This window comes from Canis aureus, chromosome 16 (assembly GCF_053574225.1).
Source record: "Canis aureus isolate CA01 chromosome 16, VMU_Caureus_v.1.0, whole genome shotgun sequence".
NCBI lineage: Eukaryota > Metazoa > Chordata > Mammalia > Carnivora > Canidae > Canis > Canis aureus.
The window spans coordinates 58,123,838-58,145,988 of NC_135626.1; the positions used below are offsets into that span (position 1 = coordinate 58,123,838).

General features: G+C 51.0%; 2 protein-coding genes, 1 long non-coding RNA gene and 1 pseudogene across 9 annotated transcripts in view; 2 read left to right on the top strand and 2 right to left on the bottom strand.

The window, feature by feature from the left end:
- The window catches only part of MIF4GD (MIF4G domain containing), a 6,498-nt gene extending 2,755 nt beyond the window's left edge, over nt 1–3,743 (bottom strand). Inside the window, exons 1-3 of one of the 3 annotated variants that reach the window (XM_077854200.1) lie at nt 2,451–3,743; nt 2,053–2,197; nt 499–630 (exon numbers count right to left, since the gene is read on the bottom strand). In XM_077854200.1, the coding sequence (XP_077710326.1) occupies nt 499–586 (88 nt within the window). In that variant the 5' untranslated portion in view covers nt 587–630; nt 2,053–2,197; nt 2,451–3,743. Of the gene's footprint in view, nt 1–498; nt 631–1,533; nt 1,660–2,047; nt 2,198–2,450 lie in introns of those variants that run through there. The other 2 variants (XM_077854199.1, XM_077854201.1) reach the window with 2 other exon arrangements.
- Nucleotides 1,739–8,926, top strand: LOC144287013 (uncharacterized). Its single transcript, XR_013354938.1, has 2 exons — nt 1,739–4,231; nt 8,230–8,926. It is a non-coding gene; the product is annotated as an uncharacterized LOC144287013 (long non-coding RNA).
- SLC25A19 (solute carrier family 25 member 19) lies at nt 2,497–20,359 on the bottom strand. Of its 5 annotated transcripts, none has more exons than XM_077854193.1 (9): nt 20,225–20,359; nt 19,698–19,749; nt 17,604–17,751; nt 16,173–16,342; nt 15,828–15,983; nt 13,433–13,603; nt 7,345–7,528; nt 6,661–6,791; nt 2,497–4,035 (listed from the first exon to the last, which is right to left on the bottom strand). In XM_077854193.1, exons 4-9 carry the CDS (start codon nt 16,302–16,304, stop codon nt 3,853–3,855), a joined length of 957 nt encoding a protein of 318 aa, XP_077710319.1. In that variant the 5' UTR covers nt 16,305–16,342; nt 17,604–17,751; nt 19,698–19,749; nt 20,225–20,359; the 3' UTR covers nt 2,497–3,852. The 5 variants fall into 5 exon arrangements, with proteins under 5 accessions (XP_077710319.1, XP_077710320.1, XP_077710322.1 ...); XM_077854194.1 differs by lacking the exon at nt 17,604–17,751 and adding an exon at nt 17,815–17,886; XM_077854196.1 differs by lacking the exon at nt 17,604–17,751 and having other exon boundaries at nt 19,693–19,749.
- LOC144287377 (U4 spliceosomal RNA) lies at nt 6,052–6,122 on the top strand (annotated as a pseudogene).
- Nucleotides 20,360–22,151: the final 1,792 nt, after the last annotated feature.

Consider the following 22,151-nt stretch of genomic DNA (forward strand, 5'->3'; position numbering starts at 1 on the left):
AAGAGCGGGCCAGGCAGGGCCTCCCCAGCAGGCTTAGCTTGGCATGTGATGGGCATTACTAATTGTTAGCTGAGTCAAACTTCTGTTCTGAGTGCTGCAGAAGGCACTGGTCCAGGACAATTACTGCCTCTCCTCTGCCAAGCAGAGTGCTCCATCCTCTGTCCCGAGTCAGCCAGCTCTGCACATTCAAGGCCACCTGCTGTGGCAACTTGGAAGCCAGGTCCAATGTAAGCGCTTAGGAGACAAGAACTCCGTTCTCTGTGCTCCATCCCCCTTTCATGGGTCCTTAAACCTTAAAAAATGGCTTTGCTGCCCTAGAGGCGACTCTATGATTCATTCTTTCAATTACTGGCCTCAGGGTAGCTTGTCCTGCCGTCCAAGAGTGACTTTGCTGACTCCTGTTCTCAGAAAGCAAAGGGTTGGATGTTCCCAGGCTCAGACCTCCAGGCCCATCCCACTGGCCCCATCCCTACAGCTCAGGAGGGCTCCCATGCTCACCTTTGAGTGCTGTCTTCAGCAGCTGCTGAGTCTCTGCATCAAAAGACTGGATTTTATACTCCTCTCTACCAGGCTCCCCCATGACCATCCAGCCCCCACAGCTCTTTACAGAGGAGGGACTAATGACAGCACCTGGGAAGGAGAGGGGAAGGGAGAGGCCTCAGGTGTGCAGCGCAGGGCCTGGTTTCTACCTTGCAGGCCCCGGCCAGGGCTAGCCAGGGCTGGCCAGCGCTCGGGACAGGTGCTCCCGGCCAGTCCATTGCCTTGGGTGGTTGGCTGAGGGCCCAGGAAGCTTGACTTCTGGTGGAGACTGGGCACCAGCCAGGCACCTGCTGCTGTTTAGAACTCCTGTAGCTTCTGGGGTTACACAAGAGGTGAAGGTGGACGTGCCTACCCTTCAATTTCCATAGGAGGTAGAGTTATTCTTGATACCCAGGCTGGGGGGAGGTGCACTGCGCTGGGGGTGTTGGTAGGGGGCATATCAGACGGCTCCCTGCCTTTCCGGAAGCCCGCCTGGAAGCTGCTCGCCCAGCGCGACTTCCAGAGAGTGACAGGGCCGAGGGCTCGGGACACGTCCATCCCAGCAGGGTTCCACTCGCCCCGCCCCGACTCATCCCTGGGCTGTAGTCAGAATCCTCAGTCCCAAACCCGGCCGGCAGCCCTCGGCCTGGCCTGTGCGGGCGGGTGCGGGGCTGATCCGCTCCGGTCCGGGCCAACTTCTCCCCGGGACAGACCGGGTAAACTGGCCTCCCGAGCGGCAGAAACCCGACCCTGCCCACTCAGGACTCCACACTCGGGAGCTCCATCCTGGAGCCTTCCTCCTAAAGACGAGGGGAGCCGGTGACGCGTCTCCCGGAGGCAGTCCCCGTTGGAGTCCCCTCTCCGGACGCGGTGCCTCCCCCCGAGTCCAAGGACGACCTCGGGCATCTCCAAAGCCGGGCGGCTTCCCCAAGCCCGGAACCCCCTTCCGGGTGGCGCAGCGCAGCCGTCCGGGGTCCCGCGGGCGGGCGAGGCCGTGCGAGCGCCGGGACCCACCTGCCGGGCCGGCGCCGCGCCCGCGGGCCCAGAGGCCGCTCGACGGGCATGGTGCGCGCCCCCGGTCCGCCGCGCTGCAGGGCTGGGGCGGCCGGTGGGGCCTCGCCGCCGCTTAGGTCATTTCCGAGCGCGGCGCGGGGCGGGGCCAGCGCGGAGGGCGGGGCCGCCCCGCCAGCGCCCCCTGCCGGAGTCCCGGCGACGCTGTCCTCCCCGCGCGTGCTCCCGAGGTCCGGGGGGCGCCGGGAAGGCCCGCGACGCCGCCCGCAGCGAGTCCTCACTTGAGTCGGCCGCGCCGCGCCGGACCCGCTCCTCCGCCCAGAGGAAGCCCTCGGTCGCCGGCGGCGGGGCCCCCTCCCACGCCCGGGGCTCAGGTTAGAACAGGATGGAAAGAGACTGGGCGGGGCGGCGGGAGGACAAGGAGGGCTGGCCCGTCACTTCCACCTTCCGCGCGAGAGAAGGCAGTGGGACCCCTAAGGGCTGGATCGTCCCCCCACCCTCTCCTCCAAGTACAAACCGTACTGCTCAGGTTGAAAATCAGCGGACCAGGGCCGCCCGGGTGGCTCAGCGGTTGGGCGCCTGCCTTCAGCCCAGGGTATGATCTTAGGGTCCTGGGATCGGGTCCCGAATTGGGCTCCCTGCGTGGCGCCTGCTTCTCTCTCTGCCTCTTTCATGAGTAAATAAAAATAAAAAACAAAAACATAACGGACCAGCCCCCAAGTAGGATCCCACCCCGCCAGCCTGCCAGCCGGGAGGTGCTGGGAGTGACCGTGAAGTTGGACAGGCCCTGGCTCGGTTGCGCCTGGGGCTGGGGAAGAGGCGCGGGCCCAGCAGCTGAGGGCCATCCCTGAGGTCGGCCCTGGGTGACGAGGGCAACCAGAAGGGGCTGGAGGAGCAGTGCCTCTTCCCATCACACAGACCTGTCCACGGCGGTTAAAAGGGCTGCTTGAGGTGGACACGAGCACATGCAGAGAATAAAGTTTACTTCATTCCACCAAAGTGGAATTTCTTAATACATTCTGGTAGCTGCTTTCCTGCAGCCCCAAACCCTGTGGGTGTTGGAGCACCCCCTACCCACAGCCTGGACCTTCATAATCAGCAGCCAGGAGCAGGGAAGCTTCAGGATTCAGGGTCTCAGACATGTCATAAAGCCCCAGGCCAGAGGCTATGACATCACACAGGCCTGCTCCCACACGGAGGGGAGGGTGAAGTCCTGCAGGGGGCTCTGGTGCTCCTCCATCCTGGCTCCCCTGGTAGAGCAAGCCAGCAGGCCAGGCTTCCCCAGGGGGTGCGGAGTGGGTGGAAAGGGTGGTGGTTGTGTTCTGTACATCTGTCTCCCCCACCGCCTCACTGCAGTTTCTCCTCTGTGCCCAGATGAGTAGCTGTCGTGAGTTCCCGTGCTGACAACCCCCACTCCTGGCACCAACCACCCTCAGCAGGCTGGTTGCCCAGGCCTTTCCTTCTACCACCGCCTTCACAAGGCTGCTTCAGAGCTGGGGCCCCTCTGGGGTGACAGAGGACACACATAGCACCATGCTGAGCCCAGGAGGGGGGACCCTGGGTGGGCAGCTGATGCCAGCTGACCCAGCTGTAAGGCTCCCGCCCCTACTCTGGGGAGAGGAGTGAAAAAGACCACCCCCTTTACCCACAGGTCCTGCCCATGAGCACAGCCCACTTCCTGCCAGCCGCCAGGATGTTTTCCCCAGAGGCCCTCAGCTATGCTCCATCCACCCAGGGGAGGGAGAACAGCCTGAGCCGGACTTCATAGACAGGATGATCTGGGCATCAAGTGACCAGTTCTTCCTCCCAGAGCCAGAAGCAAAGCTGTGTGAGGGATGCAAGTGCTTAGAAAAATGGAATCTGAGGAAGGCAAGGGTTCCTTCCTGCATACTTTGTGAGGAGGGATGTGGTGCAGAAGGGAAGATGGAGTGAGATAAGGAAGGTGCTTGTAGCTTCGGGTGTGTTAAATTAGCTGGTGGGGCCATGAGCGCACGTGAGGACCGGGGCCACACCAAGGGCCCAACCCCAACCCTCAGGCTCCAGCTGAAGTCCCCAGAGCCCGGACAGATGTCTGGGCAGAGGGGCTAAGAAGTGCAGGGTGGCAGCTGCTGCCTCTACTTCAAGCACAAGCCTCACAGAGAAACCAGCTCCAGCGCCCTCTGACTGGCGTGGCTGCGTCCCCACAGATCGAGTCCCGCATTCTCCCCGAGAAAGCCCTTGCCCTTCTAGTGACGGCAGAGCAGGCGCCGGGAGAGGGGAGCGGGTGCGGGCAGCAGCTCTAAGTCTGCCTTCCTTCTGGAGGCAGCCCTGCCTGCCCCGGGGCTAGCTGTCCGCCTTCTTCATGTGGTGGAAGAGGTTACAGAAGAGCTCATACCAGAAGAACACGAAGCCGGTAGCGAGAGCGGCCTTCAGCAGGCTGGGGGACAGGCCCTTGAAGAAGCCCCTGGGGCCTTCCTCCCTCAGCACCTGCCGGGCACAGTCCAGGAGGCCCTTATAGCTGCGGACCTGCCAGGGAAGAGGACAGAAGAGGTGATTAGCAGACACACACACACACACACACACACACACACACACACACGCTGGCTCTTCGGTCAGCCCCACACCTGGCACGTCACAGCTCCCGATGAACACCTGCCGGACAAAGCCATGAATGCTGAAAGGCCAGAGGAGTTAACCTTTCCTTTCTCTTCCAGGTGGCCTGGTAATTCATAAGTCTTTTTTTTTTTTTTTTTAATTTATTTATGATAGTCAGGGGGCGGGGGGCAGAGACATAGGCAGAGGGAGAAGCAGGCTCCATGCAGGGAGCCCGACGTGGGATTCGATCCTGGGTCTCCAGGATCGTGCCCTGGGCCAAAGGCAGGCGCTAAACCGCTGCGCCACCCAGGGATCCCTGGCCTGGTAATTCAGACTTAACAGGTGAGGTGCCTGGAAATCAGCACTGGACAGAGCTCCTACTGACTGGGCCTCCTGAGGACCTTTTTCTGGGGCACCTGGGGGGCTTGGTGAAGCGTCTGCCTTTGGCTCAGGTCATGACCCCAGAGTCCTGGGTTCGAGCCCCGCATCGGGCTCCCTGCTCAGCAGGGTGTCTGCTTCTCCCCCTGCCCTTCCCCCTGCTCCTCCTCTCTCAAATAATTTTTTAAAAGATTTTATTTATTTATTCATGAGAGACACACAGAGAGATGCAGAGACACAGGCAGAGAGAGAAAAACAGGCTCCCTGCAGGGAGCCCAGTTTGGGACTCGATCCCAGGACCCCGAGATCATGACCTGTGACGAAGGCAGATGCTCAACCACTGAGCCACCCAGGTGCCCTGAAATAAAAAAACTTTTAAAAAAGGACTCTTTCCCCTATCCCACCTGGTCCCCCCTTGGGCAGTAGATCTGGATCGGACTCCTGTTGGCTTTGGGCCCCAGTCTGTCCTCAGTTAGCCACATGCTGCTGCCAGACTCACATCCCCAAATCTCAACTCCCCTCAAACCTCGCTACCTTCAAATCTCCACTAACCCCCATGATGACAATAACATTATAACAAATCAAGTGGCACCTGGCTGGCTCAGTCCCAGAGTATGGGACTCTTGATCTCAGGGTTAGGAGTTCAAATCCCATGCTGGATGTAGACTTTAAAATAAAATAAAATCCAAGCTCTGTAGCCTGGTGTTCAGGGCATTGCTCCATTTGGCCTCAACTTCCCTCCCTAATCTGCCCTCATTCCCCACCAGTCCTCCCACCAAACCCGCCACGCAGTCTGTTAGGAGCAAGGCCTCTCTCCTCTGTCCTGGCCTCTCACTGAATCTCCCTATGCAAATTTGAACCATTCCTGCAGGACAAGTTCATAAATGGAAAAAGGAGGGCATACAACCTTGTATACACCCTGTATTTGATACAAAGTACCCGTGTATGTTTATGCAAAGAAACAAAACTACAGCCAAAGGTTCTGTGTGTTCTCTGGGTGGGTGGTGCAGGGAGGCTGGGTGGGTGGTGCAGGGGGGCTACCTGTGAGTCTTAGTTTTTATCTACGGGACTTCTCTGAACTTCCTACAAAGATATATTACAAGGAACTCAATTCCTCTCTTCCCCAAATACGGGGTGCTCCCTCCCTCCCGTCTCCCATTCCAAGCCACTCCTCTCCTGTCATGTATGTATCAGGCCTGCAGCTTCCAGACTTCCCAGGTTCCCAGGTTCTAGAAGGAAAGCCCTGCAGTTACTCACCCTTGCTACACCCCAGCCCACCACTGGATGGCGCCCCAAAAGAGCAGGTGAAAATTCGGTTTGCAAAATCCAAACTGACTAAAGAATGACTATTAGTAACATCACAAAACCACCTAAACTGGGGCTTCTGTAAGTGACAAACCCTTTTAGTGCCTTTATAATGTAATTTACTCAGATTTAATCCACCCCTCTCCAGAAACCCCTACAAAATAAAGCAAAAAACCCCATGCATCAGTGGGAGTCTCTGTGTTCTGTAGTATTTTGGACCTTTTTCTTTTCTTTAGGTTTTATTTATTTGAAAAAGAGCACAAGAGCTTTGCGCAGTGGCAGTATCGTAGCCAATGAGGTTTATCCGAGGCGCGATTATTGGTAATTGAAAAAGAGCATGAGAGCAGGGGAGAAACAGAGCGAGGGGACAAGCAGACTCTCCACGCCAAGCATGAAGCCTAACATGGGGCTCAACCCATGACCCCGATATGACTCAACCCAAAACCAGGCGTCACTCAACCAACTGAGCCACCCAGGAGCCCCAGGGACCTTTCTTATGTGAAGATATTCTTTGTCCCAAACTGAACACTTTTTTTTTTTTTTTAATTGAAGTAGGCTCCATGCCCAGGGTGGAGCCCAACACAGAGCCCAACACAGGGCTTGAACTCACAACCCTGAGATCAAGACCTGAGCTGAGATCGAGTTGAATGCTTAACCGACTGAACACCCAGGTGCCCTGAACTGAACACTTTTTAAGAGCAAACACTGAACCCTCCTTCACCTGGATCATCCCACAGTGCCCAACTGCACAGGGCTTTGTGTGTGGTGTTCCCATGTGTCTGGGGACCCCCAGGGACGGGATGTGGGGGATAATGCTGCCCAGTAGGCAGGTGAGAGGCAGGGCTCAGAGCTCTCTGCAGGCGGATGGCTCACCTGGCCGAAGGTGGCTCGGGCCCGCTCAAACCCTCCAACCTGCAGCCGTTTCTTGAAGAGGTCCAGGGGGTACGTGAGGGTCTTGCTGATGACTCCAGCTCCACTGCCACAGAGCAGGTTTTTGAGGTTCTCTGAACCAAAGTGGGATTGAGAGGGAAAATGAGAGAAGGGCAATCGGGAAAGATAAGTTCAAAGTCAAGAGCTCTAAGCCTCCACCATAAAACTAAGATCCACTGGTATCCTGAATCTCCGAGGGGAGCCACACAGAGCCACTCTGGGCATGGATGACAAACGGGAGTGGAAGTAGGGGCTTGCAGGCTCCGTGGTGTGACTTGGTGCAAGGCCTGGGAGGGGCCAGGAGGCCCAGCCGCCCCCTCAGTCCCCCAAAACACACAACCCAAACCAGGCAGTCTGTAAGTGGGCCCTCTGACAAAAATGAAAACCCTGACCGTAGTCAGGAATAAACGTTGATGGTGCCACTGCTGGGGTGGCAAGAGCCGAAAGTGTCTGCAGGCGGCTGGCTTAATTTGTTTGGTTGGCTGTACTACAGAGCAGGGTTTGGAGAACAGGGCCCTAGCCTCTGACAGGAAGACCTCAGCCCCTACATGGTTCAGAAAGAGATGCTATGGCGTCGGGGTGGGGGCAGGGGAGACCCAGATTCTCCTCGTTTGAGGGCTGTCTCACCACTGTTTGCTCCCTCGGTGGGAATGACCCATTCATGCACGTGCTTCAAGGCGCTGTAGAAGGAGAACTGGAATCCGGCATAAGGGAAGATGGCGATCAAGGTGGGGTTCAAGCCTTTGTAGAAAACCAAGGGGCCTTCGGTCCTATACATGGTCACCACAGCTTCTCGAAGGGTTTTATACACCTGGATGGCAGGCATGCAGCTCGAGTGAGTGCATGGTGGTGGTTTGGCTCTAGGACACAACCCATCATGTGCACCTCCCCTCGGCTAAAATCCCAGCTACCAGGAGCATTACTTCTCCTGCCCAGGGGACAAAGAAAATGCTGGACAAAACCCCCAAGGGTGGGGTTTTCCAGCAACTCCCTTTCCAGCTATTGACAAGACTAAGATGTCCACACAAGCGCACACCAGTTTATGCCCAAGGACAGCTGCCACAGCTCCCCGCAGAACAGCAAAGACGCAATGTCTGCCCTTGGGTGACTGGTGACACCCCATCATGATGGCACACCCGTTCACAAGAACACGGTGCAGCTGCTGAAACAGGATCACGCCACTTAACATGACTGAAAGAGAATAATCCCCCAAATATATAGTGATGAGCACAGTGAGAGGCTGAGCAGTGGGTTTAGTGTTTGTGGAGGAGGAAACTAAGCAGGGATCACCCCCCCCCACCCAAGGATACTCGAGAAATGAGGAAGGGTGAGCATTACCTCCACGAAGGGAAGGCCAGGCAGGGGAAGCGAGATATTTACTCATTATTTTAGGCTATTTAGGGTTTTTGCCATGTGCATATATTTAACCTTTTGTAAGCTGTCAACAGGTGATCTCCAGGCGGGAAGACCACAGGGCATTGATTTTTCTGAGTACCCTTCTATTCTCTGCAGGGGACCAGAGCAGCTGTGGACACAGGGAGGCACCTCACCAACAGGGCAGCTGATGGAGCTACTTGGGGTGTTAATGGAGGGGCACTGGCTCTCTCCTCTCCTCTCAGCTCCCAGGTGCAGGCAGCCACACCGAAGGATTTCACCCTGGTGACCTCCATGAGAGCGCCCAGACTCAGAGGAAGACCATCGAGCAACAAGCCTGCCACAGGACCACGTCCCACTGCACTTCTCCAGGTCCCCTGCAACACCAGGCTGGCAGCCCAGGGCCACTAGACAGCTGAGGACAGCCCTGCTAAGAACAGAGCCCAGGGGCACCCACTGGCTCAGTGGTGTGTGTGACTCTTGTTGATCTCAGGATCACCAGTCTGAGCCCCACGGTGGGGGCAGAGATTTACTTAAAAAACAAACAGAAACCACAAAACCCCCGGAGACCAAAAATGATCCATGTGGGGCGGAAGGGCAGAGGAATCATCTGGAGGGAAGAGACAGTATAGACGGAAGAAGAAAACCAAAGGAAACTGAGACCAACCACAAAATTAGAACCAATATTCGCTGAGGCCACAGAGAAGGCAACACCTCCATGATAAAAGGTGGGGGCGTCTATCGAGCCCCACATCAGGCTCCCACTTCCCTCTGCTGCTCCCCCTGCTGGTGCTTTCTGTCAAATAGATAAATAAAATCTTAAAAAAAAATTAAAGGGATCCCTGGGTGGCTCAGCGGTTTGGCGCCTGCCTTTGGCCCAGGGCGCGATCCTGGAGTCCCAGGATTGAGTCCCGCGTCGGGCTCCTGGCATAGAGCCTGCTTCTCTCTCCTCCTGTGTCTCTGCCTCTTTCTCTCTCTGTATCTATCATGAATAAATAAATCTTAAAAAACAATTATTTTTAAGATTCTATTTATTTATTCATGAGACAGAGAGAGAGAGAGAGAGGCAGAGACACAGGCAGAGGGAGAAGCAGGCTCCATGCAGGAAGCCTGATGTGGGATTCGACCCTGGGACTCTGGGATCACACCCTGAGCCAAAGGCAGACGCTCAACCACTGAGCCACCCAGGTGTCCCAAACACCTCTATTTTCAAAAAAAAGATAATAAGGTTTTTGTTTTGTTTTGTTTTTGTTTTTTTTTAACAACTCTGTGGTAAAACCACAATGAGATACCACTATTCACACCTAGTAGAGTGGCTAAAATTTCAAATAAAATAAACAGGAGGGCCTGGGTTGGTTAGGTGCTGACCCTTGGTTTCAGCTCAGGGCAAGACTTAAGGGTCGTGAGACTGAGCCCCACACTCAGCAGGGAGTCTGCATGAGATTCTTTCCTTCTGCCCGTCCCCCTGCTCAGGCACACTCATTTGTTCTCTCTCTCAAGTAAATAAATAAGAACAAAATAAAAATAAAAAACAGATAATACTAAGTATTGGTGAGGATAGGTGCCATTGGAACTGTTGGTGGGTTTGCAAAATGGCATAGCCAAGTAGCAACTGGGCTGGCTTTTCCTCATAAAACTAAACTTTTTCACCATACAACTCAACAATCCCACCCCTGGGTATTCACCCAAGAGAAACAAAATGTTCACACAATCATTTGTAGGTGAATGTTCATAGTGGTTTTATTTATAACCACCAAAAAAACTGAACCACCCTGATCTCTTCCAACTAATAAACCATGGTGGGGGCCACAGGATAGAATACTATGCAGCAAGGAAAAAGAACCAGCCACTCACATAGCAACATGGATGAATCTCAACTAGAGACACCAAGTGAAGGGCACCTACTCAAACACCTATGCAAGACGTGATTCCCTGTATGTGACATTCGGAAAAACACACAACTTTAGACAGAAGACAGACCAGTGGTTAACTGAGGCTGTCAATAAAGAGGAACTAACTATAGAGAGGCAAGACATTTTGGAGGTGATAGAATTTTTGCTTTATGTCTTGACTATAGTAGTGGTTATGGGACCGTATGCATTCATCAAAAGTCAGAGGAGCACCTGGGTGGCTGAAGTGTCTGATTTGGTGGTGAAGTGTCTGATTTGGGCTTAGGTCATGATCTCAGGGCCCTGAGACTGAGCCCTATGTCGGGCTCCAAGGTCAGCAAGGTCTGCTCGTACTCTGTCCTTCAAATACATAAAATCTTACAAAAAAAAAAAAAAGAGAGAGAGAGAGAGAGAGAGAGAAAGCTGTACACTAAAAAGAGTGAATTTTACCATGTAAGTAATGCTTCAACAAACGAAAGCAAACCAAAAAAGTGCTCTTAGGAACTAACATACTAATGTTACAAGCATTTTTTAAATTCAATAGAGGGCCCCAAATGATAAAGGCAAGGAAACCTCCCAGAAAGTAGGACAGAGAGGCAGCTGAACAATAGTAGAGGAAAGAGAAGTCAATCAGAGGATCAACCCAGGATGTCCAACTGACATGAATTCCACAAAGAAAAAGAAAAAAAAGAAAAAAAAAAAAACAGACAGTAGCAATTGTGAATAATCATTCTTGACCATTTTCTAGGCATGAGAACAGGAATGTCTAGATCTAAGAGTCCAGGAAGTGCCCATCACAATGAATGAAAGAGACATGGACCAGTGCATATTACTGGTAAATTTCTAGAATGCCAGAAATCAAGAAGGGATCCTAGAAGTTCCCAAGGCAGGAAGGACGATAGTTTCATATAAAGGATCATTAATCGGAGTGGTTCTGGACTTCTCTACGGCAACACTGAGAGCTACCTAGAATTCTACACCCAAATTGTAAGTCAAGTGTAAGTAGGGTCAAATAAAGGCATTTTCTATCAAGCCTTCCCTAAAGAAGCTCTATCTCCAGTATATCTTTACCAAAATGAGGGATTAGTCAAGAAAGAGAAGACATGGGACCCAACAAGAAAATTCCTAACAGAACAGCTGATAATAGTCCTGGAGCAAAGAGTCCATAATGAAGCCAGAGGGTGAAGGCTGTCAGAAAGCTCCAGGAGGGTCTCCATAATAATGGGTGACTAATGACCACAGGCTGACCCTATTAAGACTGTTTGAGGGTACTTTGTGATAAGCATGCAGGAAGCTAAACAAAATACAAGGCAATCACTAACTTCAGGCAAGACAAAGATACACAAGAAAATGTAATTATAATGTATTTCAATGCTTAGCAGTAACATTTACATAATCATAACAGCACACTCAGTACTGATTTAGCCAAAATCTATAAATCAGTTATACTGAAATCAGAGAAAGCACAAGCATGCAAGGGTGATGGTAAAAGAGGTAAAAGCTCATCTTCCACAGTAGCCATCTATAGCTAATGTCTATAATTTAAAAACTAGAAAGAAAAAGAGAGAGAACTAGTAGTATAAACATGTTACTAAGAATTAGTTAGTACATAATGGAAGAGCCACAAGTGGTTACCTCTGGGGACTGGAATCAGGGGGTGGCTGTTTCTTTGTTGTAATTCATGCAGAACCACCAGTCTTTTTAACCTTTATACATCTTACAGATCACTGATGAAGAAACATTTTAAAGACTTCATTTATTTAGAAAGAGTGAGAGCAAACATGAGCAGGGGAGGGGCAAAGGGAAAAGGAGAGAGAGAATCTCAAGCAGACTCCATGCTGAGCAAGGAACCCTAAGGCAAGACTTGATGTCATGACCCTGACATCATGACTTGAGCCTAAACCAAGAATCGGATGCTCAACCAACTGAGCCACCGAGGTACCCCTGATTAAGAAACATTTAAAAGGTGAGGATTTAGGGCAGCCCAGGTGGCTCAGCGATTTAACGCTGCCTTCAGGGCATGATCCTGGAGACCTGGGATGGAGTCCCACATCGGGCTCCCTGCATGGAGCCTGATTCTTTCTCTGCCTGTGTCTCTGCCTCTCTGTGTGTGTCTCTCATGAAGAAATAAATAAAATCTTAAAAAAAAAAAAAAAAAAAAAAAAGCTGAGGATTTACAGCATGGCTACTACTGATCTATGTAAGGAAGAGGGTCTACAGCTTTTAAACTACTCACTTTGGCACACAATACAATTTCCTGATCATTCCAGAATCTAGAATCTCTATCTCAATCATCTAAGCCAGAGAGATGTTATTCTCTTTTCTTTTTTTTTTCCTTCTTTATTCTCTTTTCTCTTAAACATTTTTCTTCCCACAGACCTCTTTTTCAAGATTATTATTGAAGTATAATTGATATACAATGCTCTATTAGGTGTACTTATGGATACACAAGGTGTACTTAGGATATACAAGGCTCTACTATTTAGGTGTACTTTCTCATAGATTTTTTTTTTTTTTTTTACTAAAGATTGGGAAGGCATGGAAAAGGACACCAGCATCCCAGAATGGAAAAGCCAATGAAGCACCACCACTCATCTTTTTTTTTCATCCCAGCAGCCACCACGTTGCTGAGGGCTATGTCTTCTCCAACTGCAAACTCTTTCCCTCTCCCCATCTCTCTGCTCAGTGCTTAGGGCCCTCATCTCATTTCTCCACCAGAAGAAAGCTGTATTTCCCACTTAAGTGCCATACAGAAGGATGTAGCTCTCATGTCCCATTCCTTTGCTTGTAGACTGGTTCCAGGGCACTTTGCCCTTCTAAACCAAGAAAGTCATCAACAAAAGGGCTCCACCAACCCAGGATCTCCACCCCAGGCAACAGAACTGAACTGAAACCATAGTTACTCTAAAACACATCAAATGCTTCCCAAAAAAAAATACCCTAAAGCAGAAAGGAAACAGAAAAATTATTCTTTATTGGGTGAGCACACACATGTGTACGCACATACACACAATGCTATTCTTATATATGTCCAGGAAACAGAGATTATGGTGGGGAGGTCTATTTCAGGATTTAATCCCTCCCTTTCATTCAGTAAATTCTTCCTGGAATCTGACTCAATTATCCCATTTCCTCTATCCATTCTTTGTGGAAAACAAAAACACTCTGCTTATAACTCAAATATGATCTCAAGTTTCATTCTCCCAGACGCCTCTACCATCCAGCCTGCTGTTCATTATTTGTTCTGTTTCCCACCTATAGGTTCTGGCTCCCTCATGAGGCTGTGAACACCTTGCATGGTGCTCAGCACATTTATAGGTTTTACAGATGGACCAGCAGAGGGGAGGCAAAGCCCCCAGGCTCTCCCACTTTGTTCCCTCTAAAGAAAAGAGTCCTAGCTCCTGGAACACCTTCTGTTATTCGGGCACCCCCTCTCTGGCACAGCTACTCACCTTGGGCTCACCCTGAGCTGCAAAGCGAGTACGCAGCACGTCCACAGGATGCACAGCAAGGGTGGCTGCGCTGGCAGACAGGCCGCCACACACGAAGTGCACTGAGAAGTCACGGGCATCATACTTGGTGGCTCTGTGCACCAACTCGGTCAGGAGTTCAAATGACAGAAACTGCAAGAGCACATGACAGAGTAATTGAGAAATACGCCCCCAAAACACCACAGCCCAGGTGGAGCTCAGTTCTACGGTAAGGAAATACTCTCCTTGAGCAATGACAAAACACAATAAACATATAATTTTGTGCAAAGTACAGATGCGATTTTATATTCTATTTGAATAAAGCCAAATATCGAAAGGGTTAGGAAAATAGATGGGAAAAATTTTATATCACAAAGGTTTTTTTTGTTTTTGTTTTTTTAAGATTTTACTCATTTATTCATGACAGACACAGAGAAAGTGAGGCAGAGACACAGGCAGAGGGAGAAGCAGGCTCCCTACTAGGAGCCTGATTCCGGACTTGATCCCAGAACCCTGGGATCACAATCTGAACCAAAGGCAGACGTCAGCCACCAAGCCAACCAGGCATCCCAAAAGTTTTTGGGTTTAAGATTTTATTTATTTGAAAAAAAAAAAAAAAAGATTTTATTTATTTGAGGGAGAACAAGAGCGTGAGTGAGGGAGTGGGGAGAGAGAATCTGAAGCAGACTCTGCACAGAACACAGAGCCCAATATGGGGCTCGATCCCATAGCTGGGAGATCATGACCTGAGTCGAAACCAAGAGTTGGATGCTTCACCGACTGAGCCACCCAGGCACCTCTGTGCCAGAAATTTCAGAAAGTTCTACACGGAGGTGCCTGGGTGGCTCAATCGGTGAAGTGTCTGCCTTCAGCTCAGGTCATGATTTCAAGGTCCTGGGACTGTGTCCCACATTGGGCTCCCTACTCAGTTGTAAGTCTGCTTCCCCCTCTCCCCCTCTCACTCTCTCTTTCTCAAATAAAGTCTTAAAAAAAAAAAAAAAAAAAGAAGTTCTACTCAACGAGTTTCCTCAGAACTGGGAAAGGAAAACCATTGCTGGATTCTCTGTGGGTACCCTTTCAGTGCAACTAGCAGTGGCACTGCTTGACACTCTGCCCTGGAGCAGAAATTCTCCCAGAAGTCTACTTATTCCATATTCTATGGTATAAGCCCCCTTATGCTGAGACCTTCCTCAAGCAGCTCAAGATGGCTCAGGCTCCTGAGAGCACGCTACTGTGTGTATCCATCATGCTGCAGCATCTGAGTGCTAGCCGCAGAGGCAGAATGGCAGGGGAGTGTCAACCCATGAGTACCTGACCTCAGCCATCGCTGTGATGCCACAAGAAAGGCAGACAGGGGCTACTCTGGCTGTTCAGGTGGGAATCCTGATTCGGCCAACTTTCTCGCTGGTGACTTTGGCTGGCTTCGTTACTTAAGCTCTCTCTGCCTCGTCTTCTGTTGGTAACACAGGTGTGACCTCAAAGGCCTGCTGTGAAGCACGGAAGTGCTTCATGCAGAGCCTGGCTCGCAGTGAGCACAGCACAGGCTGAGTCCTACTAGCCACTAAGAGTGTACGGCTACACACCACCCACCATGAAATCAACTGGTGCTGGGCCGCCTGGGTGGCTCAATCAGCTGGGCGTCTGACTCTTAGTCTCGGCTCAGGTCACAATCTTGGGGATGTGGCACTGAACCCCCAGTTGGGCTCCATGCTCAGCGGGGAGTCTGCTTGTCCCTCTCTCTCTGCTCTTGCCCCTGCTTGGGTGCACATGCGCTCTCTCAAATAAATAAGTAAATAAATAAATAAAATGTTAAACAAAACAAAACCAGCTGGTAGTGAGCAGCATGAACGTGTGAACAGAAGATAAGAGGCCTGCATTCTCACTCAACCCGGCCTCTCCACACCCAGGCTGTGTGGCTTTGACAGCTCTCTGCTCCTCTGTGATCCACAAAACACCACGTCTACCTTCCTCACAATGCTGCTGGGAAGTTCAAAGGAAGTTGAGGTGTGAAAATGCTATTTTGAATAATGAAAGGACTGGTATCACCACTTGCCAAAACTCACTGGGGGCACAGCATCAGAACAGCCTCCTAGGGGCAACACCTGATATCCAGCTGGTGCTAAGTCCCCTTGGTGGGTGGAGGACGGGGGGAATATATGGAAGGGAATGCCCATGGCACAGCTTGATCTGACTATCTTCAATTTCAGACTTCAAACTCCAGGTAGTTTCCTGGTTAAGACAAATAGAAGGTGTGGTGACTGCCTCCTGCTGTCCTACCCAGGCAGGGTCCCTTTGGGCCCCACCTTCCTTGTGTTCCTCTGTTGAGCAACATGAACCCAGGGGCCTGACCGCCGACTCATTCTCCCCCGCCACCTACCTGGACAGCTCCATAGCCTATAGAGAGAAGCTGGGCTGGGACATGTCCTTTCCAGAATGCTGTGGGGCCTTCCTCCTGCAAGATCTGTCTCCCGGCCTGTAGGATCCCATAGTATTTTGCACCAGGGTCACTGCGAGACAGGCGTTCAATCTGAAGCTGGAAGCAAAATTGAAAAGGTCAGGACAACAGGGGCAAGGGTAGTGTGAGAAGGAGCGATTTCGAAAATGGAACAAAGGCAGTGAAGTGCTTCTCCTTGACCAAATTCCAAGCTCTAGAAACTGCTTTGACAAGAAAGAGAGAACTTGTCATCCAGACCATTACATGGGAAAAAAAGGGAAAGGATACCTGGAAACGTATCTTGATGACATCCAAGGGGCTGATCATCACCCGAGTGACAAGTCCAGACACAGAGCCAGCCACAGCCACCTCAAAACTGGAAATATTCCTGCCATCAGCTTTGGGGTCATAGCCGACCATCCCTGCCTCCGGCCCATACAACGTCCATCAGTTTCCAGCTAAAAGCAAAGAAGAGACATGGAGTAAACACCAGAGCAAGTTCGTAGGGTCTCTCTGCTCACAAGCCACCTCCTCAGAGCAGCCCTCCTGGACTGTCCTCTAAAACAGCACCCACATCCCCTCTAATCCCCTTGCCCTGCTTTATTCTTTTATATAGCATTGACATACTGGACATTTATTCTGCACATCTATCTGTCTCTTGCCACTTTCCCCACTAGGATGCGGACCTGTGAAAACATGGCCTTGCTCTCATCTGCCCATCCCCAAATTTCCAGTGCTGAGAACAAAGCCCAGCATGGTGAGTGCTAAGATTCACTGACTGAACAAAGCAACAGGCTTGGTAGGAAATCGTTCAGTTCCAGAGATCAGTTTGCTTTCCAAGACACCTGGCTTTATGGCAAACTCCTGCCTGAGGTGAAGTCCCAGGCTGGGCCAGTGTGGGAGCAGAGCCCACGACAGCGGAGCACGGAGGGAGATGTCAGACATTCAGGCTCTGGGAGCGCTCCATGGGATTCTCCGAAAAGCCCACAAGATCCAGAGGAAGAGCCCAGAGACTACTGAGCACTCTTGCCTTCCTTCCCCACCGTCTGAACACCTCAGGCCCAGCTCTGGCAATGGAGCTGCACTGCGCTATGCTTTGTAATGATGCTCCCCAGCCCACCTGATCCCTGTTGACCTCTTCAACCTCACCCTGGACCTCTCTTCAGCCGCTTCAACTAGGGTGGGCCCTGCTCTGGCCCAGTTCCTAGAAAACACTGCTTGAGTTCCTATCTGCCAACCTTGCCTCTGCACCCAGTATTCCCCATGTCTGAAACACAGTGGCTCTCCCCATTTCCCACCCTATATACCCCACTCCCCCTATTCCCTCTTCCCCAGGCTAGCTCCTCCTGTGCACCAAGGCTCAGCTAAAGAGCATCCTCCCCAGGCGTTTTCCTTATGGCCTCTCTAGCATTCACAGCACTTGCTCCGCATTGAGAATTACTGTTCTAGAGAAATATTAGCACGGGTGTGTAAAATGTCACACATTACATCACTGTTTGTAAAACTGGATATAACACAAGTGCTGGGCAGCCCTGGTGTCTCAGCGGTTTAGCGCCACCTTCAGCCCAGGGTGTAATCTTGGAGACTCAGAATCAAATCCCATGCATGGAGTCTGCTTCTCCCTCTGCCTGTGTCTCTGCCCCTCTCTCTCTCTCTTTCTCTGTGTCTCTCATGAATAAATAAATAAAATCTTAAAAATAAAACCACACAAGTGCTTACCAATAGACAGATGGATAAATATACTAAGTCACATCCAAGCAATGGAATCCTATGCAGCCATTAAAAAGGATGAGCCAGGGGCAGCCCGGGTGAAAAACAGTAAGACCTAATACACTCTGTAGGGCAGCAGAAAGCATAGGGGAGAAGCCTGTATGAACACACACAACAGTTTGGTAAGATTACCTTTGGGGGGGAAAAAAAAAAAGATTATCTTTGGGGGAAGGGTTGGCAATGGAAGAGAGAAAACACACTTTTCCTTTTTTCTTTTTATTTAAGATTTTGTCTATTTGAGAGAGAGAGAGAGAGAATGAGCATGAGCAGGGGGAGAGGAGGAGGGAGAGAGAAAGGGAAAAGCAGACTCTCCACTGAGCAAGGAGTCCGATGTGGGGCTCGACCCCAGGACCCTGAGATCATGACCTGAGCTGAAGGCAGATGCTTAACTCCAGGTGCCACTCCCTTTTTCTTTATACAATTCCGTATCATGTGAATTTGTTACGCACCACCCGACTCAAAACAACTAAAACTGAATATAAAATGATTTTAGAAGGGGCAGCAGCATTAACCTAGTTCTTGAATACCAATAGTAACAGGAAAACTCAGTGCCCACACAGGGCCAAGCTCTACACGTCACTGACTTTTTCTCCACTGGAACTCTGTCTGCACCACTCCCTCAACCCCAAATTCACTCTCCTGAAAATATCAAAAAGTGCTCCAAGCCATCTTTAAAACTAACAAGGCCCTAAGGTAGCTTCATCAGCAAAGTATTCTAAAATAACATTTTAGGGACACCTGGGTGGCTCAGCGGTTGAGCGTCTGCCTTGGGGATCGAGTCCCACGTGGGGCTCCTGCGAAGAGCCTGCTTCTCCCTCTGCTTGTCTCTGCCTCTCTCTCTCTGTATCTCTCATGAATAAATAAATAAATCCTTAAAAAAAAACAAAACAAGTAAAATAACATTTTATTAAAATTCTATTGGTGGGACGCCTGGGTGGCTGAACAGCTGACTCTTGATTTCAGCTCAGGTCATGATCTCAGGGTGGTGAGTTCAAGCCCCACACCCGGCTTTGTGCTAGAGAAGGAGTCTGCTTGAGATTCTCTCTCTCTGCCCCTCTCTCTTCCACTGGCACGCACACTCTCTCTCTCTTAATAAATAAAATCTTATTAAAAAAAAAAAACCTGGGATCCCTGGGTGGCGCAGCGGTTTAGCGCCTGCCTTTGGCCCAGGGCGCGATCCTGGAGACCCGGGATCGAATCCCACGTCGGACTTCCAGTGCATGGAGCCTGCTTCTCCCTCTGCCTGTGTCTCTGCCTCTCTCTCTCTCTCTGACTATCATAAATAAATAAATAAAAATTAAAAAAAAAATTAAAAAATTAAAAAAAAAATTAAAAAAAAAACCTCTCATGTATGAAATCTCCCCACCCCTGCCAGGAATGTGCCCATTTCTTGGCAGCTTCTTCCTCTTTCCCATTAACTTTCTGACATTAACTCAAGCTGCTTCTCTCCAGGCACCTGTGAGAAGCAGCTTAAATATGGGCATGTGACTGGGAGGCACGGTGTCTCCCGGCCTGGGGCCACTGAGATCACTCTGAGCCGGGGAGTGCTCTGCCATCAGGGAGGGAATGGGTCATCTCCATAAACAAGCAGCTCTGCATAGCTGGACATAACAGAAGACCTCAGATCAATAAGTCTGAGTTCAAGTTTTGCCTCTTCCTAGCCCCCTGGGAGGCTTATTTAACCTTGGTTCTCCTCTCTTCTGTAAAATAGAAATGAGGTCTGCCCTGCCTAACTCAGACTGCTGAGAGGATCATGCAAGATCCCGTATGTGGTAAGCTTTGTAGAAAAGGTAAGTCAAGGATCCCTGGGTGGCCTGGCGGTTTGGCGCCGCCTTCAGCCCAGGGCGTGATCCTGGGGACCCGGGATCGAGTCCAGCGTCGGGCTCCCTGCATGGAGCCTGCATCTCCCTCTGCCTGTATCTCTGCGTGTGTGTGTGTGTGTGTGTCTTTCATGAATAAATAAATAAAATCTTAAAAAAAAAAAAGGTAAAAGTCTAAAACCCATGAAAGGGCTGGTTGAATCGAATCCCATAGTGACCTTACTTTTTCCGCTTGTTCGAATTTCCTTCTTGTCCCAGTAAACTTTGAGATTTACCTAAAGAGACAAAATATAAATGAACCGTAACTATATGCACGATACACGGAACAGAGCACCCGGAGCCGGGGCCCGCTGGAGCGAGCGGCAGGAGGGGCGAGCCGGCCTCCGCCACCCTCTTCTCTTCCCTGCAGAAGCCCTGGCGTCCGGCTGTGAGCGGGTAGCTCCCGCGCCCGTTCGCCCACGCGTGCGGCCGGGGGTCCCGCAGACGTCCCCGCGTGCGGACATCGGCGTCCAGCTCTGCCTCGGGCCGTTCTCTCCCTGAGTCCGAGCAGACGCCCGTGAAACAGGCACCCACGTGTATGGGTGTCCCGCGTGTGAGCGAGGTTTTTGCTCCCTGAGGATGCGCCTCAGGTCGGGCGTGACATGAGCGCGTACAGGCCCTGCCCCCCCCCCCCGTGAGTGCCGGCGTGCGTGTGCGACCCACCCGTCCCCGAGCGCAACGGCGAGGAACGGGCAGGTAGAGGTCACTCACCCCGCACGCAGGGCGCGGCCCGACTCCGCGCGGGCTCCTCTTCCAACCTCCTCACGCAGTCTCACAGCAAAACTAATTGCGCTCGGCAGCAACTGACGGGCTCTCGGGCCAATCAGAGTGCAGCTTCCCACAGACTCTGGGCCAATAGTTGTACAGCCACAGACGGGCAACACCTCTTTGCAAGGTGTCACTGGGTAATGTAGTCCGCCGCGGTGCCAGGCGCAGAGCTTTCTGGGAGATGTAGTCTCGCTGCGCGCGCGTGCGCCAGTGTTAATTACGCGTGGGTAGAGGGTGCGTCCCGAAGTCTGGCAGTGCCCTTCGGCGGTGCCGCGCTGAGTGGCCTGCGGCTCCCGTCGTCCTGCGGCCGGGTGGAAGCTTGAGTACCCTGAATTTGACTCGCTTTCCTCAAAACCCTCAGAGTCCCAAGAACTCAGATAATCTAAACTTGCGAAAGATGGCGGGAAGTTTAGCTAAAGCCTGCAGGACTTGGGGAAAGAGTAAATGGGTTTTTGAAACCAGGAAGAGCACGGCAAAAATGTGGTTTTGTTTCCCCTTAGGGTTTACTGTGCATAATTTCTTATTATAAAAATCTTATAACAATACATTACAGACGCTACAGAAAATGTAGAAATGAAGGGGGAAATGACTCATCCTACGGCTCTTACACCAAGTAGCATCAGCGTTTTGCAGGACAGTGTTTCTTCCTGATTTCTTTCTTTCTTTCTTTCTTTTTTTTTTTTTTTAAGATTTTATTTATTTATCCATGACAGAAAGAGAGAGGCAGAGACACAGGGAGAGAGAGAGGGAGAGAAGCAGGCTCCATGCAGGGAGCCTGACGTGGGGCTAGATCCCGGGTCTCCAGGATCAGGCCCTGGGCTGAAGGCGGCGCTAAACTGTTGAGCCACCGGGCTGCTCTCTTCCTGATTTCTTAATTGCATTTTCCCCATTAGCGCAATCCCTTTACCTACAATTTTATTTTTTTTTTAATTTATTTATTCATGGAGAGAGAGAGGCAGGCTCCACGCAGGGAGCCCGATGCGGGACTTGATTCCGAGACTCACGCCCTGAGCCAAAGGCAGAGAGGCTCAACCGCTGAGCCACCCAGGGATCCCTGATGCACAGTTTTATTTATTTATTTATTTATTTATTTATTTATTTATTTATTTATTGATGCACAGTCTTATTTTATTTTATTTTTTTTTATTTATGATAGAGAGAGAGAGAGAGAGAGGCAGAGACATAGGCAGAGAAAGAAGCAGGCTCCATGCACCTGGAGCCCTATGTGGGATTCAATTCCGGGTCTCCAGGATCGTGCCCTGGGCCAAAGGCAGGCGCCAAACCGCTGTGCCACCCAGGGATTCCCCTATTGGGGTTTTTTTAAAGAAAGCAGGTGGTTTCTCTGGTAGAGTTTTTCCCAGGCTGGATTTTTTTTTCTTTTTTTTAAGATTTATTCATTCATTCATGATAGACACAGAGAGAGAGAGAGGCAGAGACACAAGCAGGCTCCATGCTGGGAGCCTGAAATGGGACTCGATCCCGGGACTGCAGCATTGCGCCCTGGGCCAAAGGCAGGCGCTAATCTGCTGAGCCACCCAGGGATCCCCTTCCAGGCTGGATCTTGCTGGTGGTACCTGTGTGGAATTCTTCTAACATCTTACACTGCTTCCTGTGTTCTCTGCATGTTGGTAGTTAGACCTAAAGTGTCTGATCAGATCAAGTTTGATTTTATTTTATTTTTTTTTAAGATTACTCATGTGGTATTGTGTACTTCCACAAGGAGGATCACAATGTGTGCTTGTCTCTCATTTTGTGATGTTTACAGTCATTAATATCATTGCATTGAGGGCAACCCCAGTGGCTCAGCGGTTTAGTGCCAACTTCCGCCCAGGGTGTGATCCTGGAGACCCGGAATCGAGTCCCACATCAG